We start from the raw sequence: 10,869 nt of genomic DNA, 5'->3' as shown, positions 1-10,869 counted from the left end.
CTCCATTGTTGATGGCCTATAGAAAAGAAGAGCATGAAGCCACTGAATACACTTCAGCAAAGCTGATGTTTGGTCGGGAACTTCGGTTGCCAGTGGACATTATAACAGGATGCCCACCTTACGAAGAGTTGCCTGAAAATGTGTCAGAATTTGTGAAAGTGTTATCTGAAAGGATGGATGATATTCATCATCAAGAGCATTCAAACTTGAAAACATCTGCTGATTCCATGAAGTTAACTTATGATAAGAGATCTACTGAAGTCAGCTTTGTACCAGGAGACAAGGTGTGGTTGTATAATCCTAGGAAGACCAAAGAGAAGTCTCCTAAGTTGTCTTCTCCATGGGAAGGCCCATATGGCATAGTGGATCGTCTCTCAGGTGTAACTTTTTGAATAAAATGTGGTCAACGAAGTAAGAAAAAGGTGGTGCATGCCAACAGGCTTTGGCATTATCACGGTCCAGGATATTTCAGATAGAATGAAGTGAACAACAGAATAAATGACGCTGCTGAAGACACTCTCGAAGAAGAAACTCTACCCGGTTTTGAGAAGGGAAACAGTGAAGCCCTTAATGAAGTTACTACCACTGATGTGACTGGTACCGATAATGTGACATTTCCTGATGGAGCAAATGAACCCCACGTGAAGCAGTAGCCAATGAGATGGAGACTTTGTTGTATTTTAATTTTGTGTTTGTAAATTCTATACATTTAATTAAGTTATTGTTAATTATCTATTGGTTTAATGTAAGTGGCTATTGTTCTGGATGAATAATGCTAAGGAAGGGGCAGTGTTACGACAGCAGAAGTCACGCGACACTGGTAGCATGCGCACTGGAGTTTCTCGAAGGATCATGAATTTTCCTGGCAACTCTAGTTTGTTCGAAGTACTCTTTTTTTTAGTATATAAGCCTGGCAAGAAAAACCAGTGTGATAAAAAAGATATAGATAGATCAAAGAGATAGATAATTGAGTCAAGCGAACAGTAGGCACTGTAAGTAAAGTGTGTGAATCACTATGATTTATAGCATGTGTTATAAAAGTTGTTAAGTTTAAAGTGACTGTGGAAATTCTGTGTATTACAAAGTTGTATCGAGAAAGTATAAACCAGTTTTAATTAAGAAAGGACTTGTATTGCTGAAGTTCCTCGGAAAGAATTTATACCGGAAATCAACAAACAAACAGATACGCAACAATATCTTCCTGATAAAAAGAATACAAGCTTTCTTAAAAGGTTAAAGTATTTATTTATTTTATTCTCAGTTCTATCTGGTTTCTGATGATGTAATGTAATCTAATTAATCAAAGTTTCAAGTTATTCAGCTGGTTTATATTGTATATTAAGATCAATATTCATGTTTCAACTTTAATGTGTACTCTTCCAAATCATTTTAATAAATTCACAGTGTTTAATACGTCTTATTGCTTAATACATCTAAAATTATCTTTGTTACTGTATATTTTAAAATATTAATTTTAAAGTGAGTTGAATTAATTTAATAAATTAATTGGGGTAATTATAAGGTTGTTAAGCTTAAGAAGTATTTTCACATAAACATACTGTTTATTTTTCAGGTCATAAAATTTTTTTTATGAAATCAAAACTCTACTTTTCAGTGTAATTATGAAAATGTTTTCCTCACTGAAATTCCTTAAATTTATATCAAAGTTATGGAAGAAGTATTTGTCATAAAAAACAATGTATGAAATTACGTCAATACTACTGAATACCCATACAAATCACAGAGTAACATGTAGACAACAAAATAAATGTTTTAACATTAATATTTATACATTAACACTTCGCAATATTTCTACTTTGTTATGGTCATATAAATTTTTAAATAAGCTCATATTTTCTGATTCTTAATTTCCACTTGATGTATGAGAGCCAATAAATTAACTTTTCTCTGTCATATTGTTTAAAAATATTACTGTCTTCCCATCATATGGCTGTGTAAAGTTTATTATTAAAGCACTACATTTATTTTCTCATAACTTTTTATTTCAATCATCATATTCTAAAGTTAGTCACTACAAAAAATTTCCTTATGCCAAAATTTTATTTGATATTAATTTTGGAAAGATGAAACAGTACTACCAAAATATGTAATGCATTTATATTTGTTTAAGATAATTTGGGCTTATAAAACTCATTTTCTTCAACCCATGTCCAACAATTGATAAATAACCATACAAAAACTGGTATTATATGCTTACTTGTATAAATTTATTATGAATAACTAAAACTATTTGACCTCAAAATATCAGTAAAAATCAAAAAGCTTAAAAGTTGAAAATGTATTTTGTGATTGAGATTCTGTCCAGTACATAAGTTATAAATGTTGTCCCAATTTTCTACAAATACAAAATACATTATATATAAAAATTTCAACATAAAATGTTCAATGAAAAAAATTGTGGAAGCATTCCCTCAGGATTACCAGACATACTATAACAGAAGATAGTTGATTTGAAAAAGAAATGAGTAGGTTTATTTAATCACTCACTACAGTGGTTAATTAAATTTATACACTTAGCCATGTGAAAATAACAGACAACCGATTAGAGCAAAATTACAAAAGATAAAAGTTTTTCAGAAATGATAATCTTCCTGCTGCTGTATAAAAGGACTACTTTGTACAGATTTTCTTAAATTTGAGTTTAAATAATATATGTTTTCAAACTTGTTAATCTTATTTTGAATTTGAATTAACAATCAAGTAAGTAAGTTAAATAAAACATATACTGACATAAAGATGGACAAAAGGAAACATAGGATGGCAACTATATGTCAAGAATATTAGAAACAGTGTCATTTGGTAAGTTAATGTATAAACCATTATAGAGAATTTTGATAAAAAAAAATTTATGTTCTTTTATACCCAACAACAGTTCCATTATTTAAATAAACTTTCAGCTCACATTTTTAGTAATGGGACATAATAATAAAACATACACTCAAACAAGATCATTATTTAATATCTTTAATTTCAGTTTAATAATTTAAATTAAATTAAATTATTCCACCTCTTCAAGTTCACCATTTCTTGAAAATACTAGAGGATAGCATACTTTTATATAACAACAAATTCTACAAAAATAGCATGTTTTGATAAATTTGCAGATAATAAATGAAAAGTATTCAACTTAGCACCTTGATCTATTCTGAAAGTGCAGTATGAAATTTGTCTTATACAGATATTAATTAACTTATGCTTTTATCTACCATAGTATAAACCTTATGCATGCATAAAAATAATCCAGTGTAAAAACCTTAATTTTAAGTTTTTCGTATTCCCTTTCTGATGATTAATCAGTTAAAACAAATACACAAGTTGGTTCTTCATCAGTGTAATAATTTTTTAAACAGATTAGTTATTTTTGATGTATCTACCAACTGTAAGTAATATGCTAATCAGGCAAACTCAATCTTTATTCCAAGGAAGAAAGATATATATGTGTATAATATCTTTTTTTCTTTTAACTAGTTTTATAACACTATTCTTTTGTAATTTTCAACACCTTGTTAAATATCTTGGATGTAGTATATATACACACACACACACCTTTATTAACAGTGACAGTATGTCAAACATGCAGATCTTATTTAAAAAAATACAGAAACTTCTAACTTCTAACTAAAATTAAATTAAAAGGCAGTTTTCCAACTGGAAGATTTATTCTCTTATCTTCATTTGTGTAGTAAAATATTTGAGTATGCATCACGAAAAAGGATGTTACTTGCATAGAGAAATTATATCTTTTATCAAGTATTAACACAAACCACCATTTTAAACTGAAAAACAAAACTTACAAATACAGAATAAGAAAACAAATTTGCCTAACAAACTAATTGTTATATTCAAATTTTCAAATTAACATGTCTAAATACAGGAATACCTTTTCTCAAGAATTCTGCTGAACTTCACATAATAATCTTAATTTATTTAAAATCATCAAATGAACAAGTTTTAGTCTTGTTCCATAAATTAACTTAAGATATAAACCTAGCTCAATAAAAATACACATAAATCAGAACTGCCTGTAAAAATGTCACAGAATTATCTAAACAAAAATCACTTTTGATAATGGATGCGAATGCCCATGTGCAATGCCTAAAAGTTCAGCTATACTAGAATAAAAACAAATATATACAAATTCAAAAAAAGTAAAATAATGAAAGATGACTTTCAAATTATAATCCCATGAAATTAAATCTTAGAAGCTTACAACAAAAACTTCAACTAGCTTTAAATGTAATGGTAACAGGAGAATAGTATGCAACAGTTTAATAACTAAACTCTAGCATTAGCTGCATTTAGAGCTACACTTACTTTGATAGCTTGGTCAAGAAATTAATTAAGCCAAAGAAGGAAGTCGTTACTCCTCCAATATTAATACTGCAACAAATTTTAAACCAAATAATTTACAGAAAAATACAGAGAAAAATTTGTTTGACTAAAAATATTAATTTAAGCATTTACAAAAAGTGATCCAAATTCTTCAGTGGTTGGAAAAAATTAACACCAATAATATTTTAAGCATTAACATCAAATTATCATAAATAACACTCACCATTTAGTGAGTAATAATTGAATTTAAATTATTCTAGGAAACCTAAGAAATACTGTTAGTCCTGGCAGAAGTAACAGGACATACAAGTTCATACATATCATTAAACAAATTTATAATTACCAAATGAGCTCATTTACTTGTGGTTCAATGATTAAAAAAAAAAGCATATTCATCCCTAAGCCAGTTATTTTGGCAAACCATCGAAATTATCTTTATTTTCACTTTGTTTAGAAGAACCCTCTTTGTTGTTTTCTTTCTGAAACTCCAGAGATGCTGAGTTGATACAATATCTCTTGCCTGTTGGTTTGGGTCCATCATCAAACACATGGCCAAGATGGGCACCACAGTTGCGACAAGAAACTTCTGTCCTCGCAAGACCTGGTTTGATAGCAAGTAGAAGTAGGTTTCCACCCACTAATGTATTGATAATAGTTGACAGACAGAAGCATGGAAGATAGCAGTGGGAGAATAAGAAAACATATCAGTGATAAACCAAACTTCCTCAACCATTACTCTTCAACTAATAACACAGAGTGCTTGGGGAACACTGAGAAAAATTACTTGGAATGCTTATGATGACCAGAAGACATTTACACGAAAAGAGATAAATTAGTGTATTTCACTGTTGTAACATGGAAATAATCATGTAGATAAGCTGTCTGAACAAATTTAAATACTATCAATAATCCACATAATGTCACCTATGTTAAGATCAAATTACAGAAAATTACTTAAGCCAATACATGCAGTTATTAAATACAGCACAATGTTTAAATCAAGTTAACCACTTATTATTTATTGTAGTGAAGTGAACTACAAAATATAAGTCATACAAGATTTATACTAAACTAAGACAGTCAAAACTGCTTTTGCTACTTCTTTTCAAACTGATTTCTGCAGATATAGCTCTGTTAAATGCTCACCAAATCACACTAATTTGTATAGAGAAACTAAATACCTGACATGACCTCACTCATCTTCAAGATTAACATTATCACTTTCAACCAGACTTCATCTAGCTCACACAATATGCACAACATTGTTGTGTGTAGATGTATAAATCCACAACAAATTATTGTATTTTTGAAAAGGTCCAGATTTTCTAATTAGAAAAACAAATATTATTTACTTGAGCACTTCCTAAAAATATGTGAAAGTTTTTTTCCTGTCTGACCAGTATTTCATAATTAAATCTAAACATATACTATAATAAAGTTTTCCATTTTTACATATTTACTATTTTTGTAACAAATATTCTGTGAAGCTCCACTACAGAATCTACATGCATCCCTGAGCAACATTTGCTTAATATGACACTAGGCAATATTCATAAAATCTCTCATCGTCAATTATCAGTAGAACAATGGAATTTATTGTAACCATAGAGAAAATAGAGCTTTAGAAATAGCAAGGTTTAAGTATAAAATCTCAATCTAAGTAATAGTTTAAGTCAAATTTGTTTTCTAGGGGGGGATTGACTTCCAGTGCTGCACTTGTCAGACCTCACTCACACAATAAAGTTAAAAAAGAAAAAATTAAGACAAACTTGTTTTAACTAGCCATGAAAATACTGTCTAAATGTACTAAATAATAGTTATCTGGAATGACTTTGTTTTGTTTGCTTGAAAAGGCTAGTAAACAGTTCATAAAAATTCAGAAACATTTTTGTAAAGAAATAGATATTACGCACTGCATGTCAAAACACTTGAATATGGTAGTTTTAATAAGGAACAGTTCCCACACCATAACCATCGGAAGTATTAAATATGTATAATATAAATATTACACTAAAATCAGTCAACAATGATTAAACATAACAGTTTACTAACAAATCTTATACAACAACCAGCCAAAGATAAATAATATAATCATTCAGGTTTACATAACACTACTCATACAACCTGCTACAGATAATTAAACTCAACAGCCAAGTTAAAATATCCTACACTATAAATCAAAGATTATTATACATATCAGTTTTCTTTACTTAACAAACCTACACTACAGTCAGAAAGCACTTTATCTTATTTGACACAGTTTCAACATAATCAGCCAACAATTTAATCATAGTAGATATCATTACAAAACGTTTTTCCCAGCAAAAGTGGCTGAAATCTCAAAACATTTGGGCTTACTCTAAAAAAAATTTACATAACAATCAGCCATAAACTAATGTTTTAAACGAGCCTGTTTTAATGAGTTAAGATATTTCTTTCTTAATTTAGAAAACAAGATAATTTATCCTAAGAATATTCCACTATAAATTTCAAAAGAACTGTATCAAAAATTAACATTTGTACTGTTATTTAACTGATATACAGAAACTAAAATAACATCTTGTTAGTTTTACTACACAAGAATATGGCTAATTTCAACCGTTATGTAATTTTTTTTAGAAATTTAAGAACATTTTGTGATCAAATTTAAGACAAAGATAGTATAAAACTTCACATTCCTCACTTAAATTTTAATAAATATATTAACACTTCTCCCCATTTTCTAGCAAGAATCAGACCAGAGTATTTAACACTAACATTTTCTATATGTTTGAGTAAAGTTTGTCTATAGCCCTTAATAAATCAAAGAAACTTTTATTTGAAAATTTAGTTAACTGTAAAGCACTATATAACAGCCATGAATCAGTTTTCAAGAAATAAAAGTAATGAAAATATACACTAAACAGGAAAAAAAAAAAACATAATTAATAAGTTCTTATAAATTATTCTCCTGTGCATTAAAGCATTCTTACCAGGCTCTACAATGCAAAACAAGTATGTTAAGTGGTTGAAGTTGGTTGAAGAAGCTTGTGCTCTTTTCTCAAAATCTATCCCTCTACATCTGTCCATGCAGAAAATATCATGCATAAATGTTAAAAAGCTTTGAAAATACATGCAAGAAACATATCAAACTCTAATGGTGAGAGGAACTATTTTAAAACAAAGAATGCAAAATTTAATTTACATGTGAAACCCTCCAGGATTTCTTTTCAAAGAGATGATTACTCTAAATCTGGCATACATGTCTCTTTATGTCACTTTAATACTTTATTTCACAAAGGTAAAAATTTATCTACAAGTATTTTTGTTTCAAACCGATTTTTTTATTTTATTTATGTACACCTTCGTGTTGGTGAAGTTCTTTAAAACAATTCCACAAAATCTTTGAAAACTACTTATTATACAGTTATGCATCCATCAGTAGCTCTTACATAAGCTTTGCTTTCCCAATATCATCTAGATTTGTTTGAAAGTTGTAGTGCGATGAAAAGTTTGTGGTTGGTGGGCTGGAGTGAAGGTGAAGAATCTGATGAATCCATGGCATACAAAGCAAAAGATCCCAAAATAAATAAAATTCTAATATGACCAACAAAAGTTTGTATGGCAGAATCATTTAGAACAGAGACAAAGAGTGAGTCATAGAGACTCACCTCTTTTACCTTGATGTTAGGTTACCCAAAAATTTGTTTACATGTTTGAACCCAAAGCTACATAATATACCACACAGAATTAAGCACTGTAAGTCTGTAAACTGCCAGCTGACCAAATGGAGAAAGCCACACTAGAAATATCAGTACACACAATTTTTGGATGGTAAGACAACCAAAAGCAAAATTAGATACTAAAGCTCTAATCAACCCCTGCTGGTAAACTTATCTTGAAACAGGAAACAAGTTAAGGCAGTGATTTCCAAACTGTAGGGCATGCCTCTTGGGGTGGGGGAATTGAAGCAGTGGCTGTGGGGGCACAGCCTTTTACAAGGAGACAACCAAAAGCAAAATTAGATACTAAAGCTCTAATCAACCCCTGCTGGTAAACTTATCTTGAAACAGGAAACAAGTTAAGGCAATGGTTTCCAAACTGTAGGGCATGCCTCTTGGGGTGGGATGGGGGAATTGAAGCAGTGGCTGTGGGGGCACAGCCTTTTGCAAGGAGAACCCAAAAATAAAAATGAAAGCAGAAAAAACAAAAAAATAAATTCTGAACTGTTTTCCTGCTAATACTTCAGAAAAAACTGATTAAAGAGAGAGAGAAAGAAACTACTGTATTTACAGTTATTATCACTTGTGAAAATTATTTAGTATGAAGGAGGAGGGCCCCGAGAAAAATAATGCTGAGTTGGGGGGTGCCACAACATAAAGTTTGGAAACCACTGAGTTAAGGTAAAAGACCAGCAAACACAAAAATAAAGCTTTTTATACACACACACATACAAAAGGTTATCTGATTACAAGGTGAGCACCTTGCAATACTGCCCAACAGCCGAAAGTGTCAAAGGAACATAAAAGCCATGTGGGAATATAAACAATAGCAATGAGACCTGTATATAAAAAGGATGTCAAAGGAGAAATTTTCTTCCTGAGTAATTCATAGCAGAAAACAGACAATGGATCCCAGTAATGTGAGGAGAAAGGAAATACAAAGTATGAACACAGAAGGTAATGAGGCCAAATCAAAAATGATCTTCATTATGAATGGTATGCAAAGTAAGCATTCACACAAATGTTATACACATTACATAATGTCAGGAATACTGACAGTGAACTGAAGATTTCAATTTGCATGCTATAGGTAAATGGCATGAGTACGACCTCCAATATAGGCCCAAGAAGTTATAGCAAAGTGAACAATACAACTGTCAACAAAAAAAGAATGGTACGAAAGCAGAGCTCATGTAAGATCTACTGACCCATGTGCAGTAAGTTACACGGAGGGTTGGAAAGTGGAGTGTTTTGGGTAAGTGATATATATGGCATACAATAAAGGAAATTTGGAAGTCTTAAGCCATAGATGTTGTTGACAGCATGACATCAGACTCAACAAAGAAAGGCTTTCAATATTTCAGAGGAGCATCTGCCTAATTTGAATTTAAATTTTACTCTGAATATGATGACACACACACACAAATTTATATTGCAACTTTTGTCAAATATCTATATAAAATGTATCCAACTCAATAATACAATTTTCCATATTCTAATTTATTTACAAAATAATGCATTTTTGATTTTTAACAATGTCATTTTCAATCACAAGTATTTTTGTAAAACTTACAAGGTAATCACAATTAAAAAAAGAACTTGTCTCAAACCTAACACTGGTTGAAATCATATTTTTAGAAGTAAAATATCCATAAACCATATTTGATATTTCATGGTTTATGGTTATAAAAAATATTTTTATTCACAAATCCAAAGACATTAAAACCAATATAATATCAAAACCACAACCAGTAAATTTTAAACTTTTAAATTTTGTTGTCCTATAAAGCAAGCAATTTTAATCCCTATAAGCAAAAGGGATATTTAACTGAAAATTGAGAGAACCGAAACAGGTAACTGACAATTCATACAATGTAAATCCATCACATGCTAAGAATGCAATCACATGTGCCATTACCTCCCTTGGTACCAACAACACATATCTTATGAATTGGTTTATAATCTTTTATAACTAATCTGAATTACATTTCTACCAAAAAAAAACAACAATTACTCAAAAAGACATTGCTAATCAGTTGCATCTTCGATTGCAGACAGAAAAAAAACAAAAAAACTGAGCATCATGATTATCAATAATAATTTGTTGTTCTACTAAGATCTAACAGTGAGTAATATAAAGTAATCCTTACTTTTCCCCTTTTCAAAACTTGTGTCATTTCTAAAGTTTGTTATCTTTCTCCCTCTCACTTGAAATACTTTTATAATTTGGTAAAATATTTAGGATATTTAACATCTACTGTCCGATAACAACTGTTGATGGTACAGTTGTTACAATGTCATATCCCACCCACATTCGTGAGCCCTGGTATTGGATGAAAGGCCTTTTCGAATATGGCAAATATTGTGTGGTCAACATATTATAACATATTCTTCATTACTTTCACTAAAACATTCTTAGAATTTTAAGATGTTGCATATTTTATAAAATTTTAAGTTAAAATTATTTTTTTGAGAGTAAGTATTGTAATCCTACTAATTTTTTTGGTCTAAACTTGTGATACAAAAGAAATTTTAAATTTCAACTGGAAAATGTCGATCACTGCCTGCAAGAATATATGAAAATTAAAAAAACATATAAAAAGAGAGTTTTTAAAGTAACAAGCTGCACGTAATGCAAAAAATTAAGTATGCTTTTGAATAAAACATACACCTAATGGATGAAAAATCAAAGATATATAACATTACTTACCAAGATATATATAAAATATAATTAAAAACACCTTAGTTGTAAGAAAAAGATGGATTGATAAGGATTGAGTGTGCAACTTAAAGAAATGAAACCAAATAAATTGGT

At 30.0% G+C, this 10,869-nt stretch overlaps 1 protein-coding gene across 6 annotated transcripts in view; it reads right to left on the bottom strand.

Moving 5' to 3' along the window:
• Window positions 1–2,466: 2,466 nt before the first annotated feature.
• Window positions 2,467–10,869, bottom strand: part of LOC106456852 (peptide methionine sulfoxide reductase MsrB-like) — a 32,022-nt gene continuing 23,619 nt past the window's right edge. For 5 of the 6 annotated variants that reach the window (XM_022382638.1, XM_022382637.1, XM_022382636.1 and 2 more), the window contains one exon: window positions 2,467–4,990. In XM_022382638.1, coding sequence (XP_022238346.1) covers window positions 4,761–4,990 — 230 coding nt within the window. In that variant the 3' untranslated portion in view covers window positions 2,467–4,760. The remainder of the gene's footprint in view (window positions 4,991–10,869) is intronic. The other variant, XM_013916224.2, reaches the window with a different exon arrangement.

The sequence above is a fragment of the Limulus polyphemus genome, unplaced genomic scaffold, assembly GCF_000517525.1.
Source record: "Limulus polyphemus unplaced genomic scaffold, Limulus_polyphemus-2.1.2 Scaffold264, whole genome shotgun sequence".
Classification (NCBI taxonomy): domain Eukaryota; kingdom Metazoa; phylum Arthropoda; class Merostomata; order Xiphosura; family Limulidae; genus Limulus; species Limulus polyphemus.
Note: the sequence above shows the minus strand (reverse complement) of the source record. Positions and strands in the feature narration are given on the sequence as shown.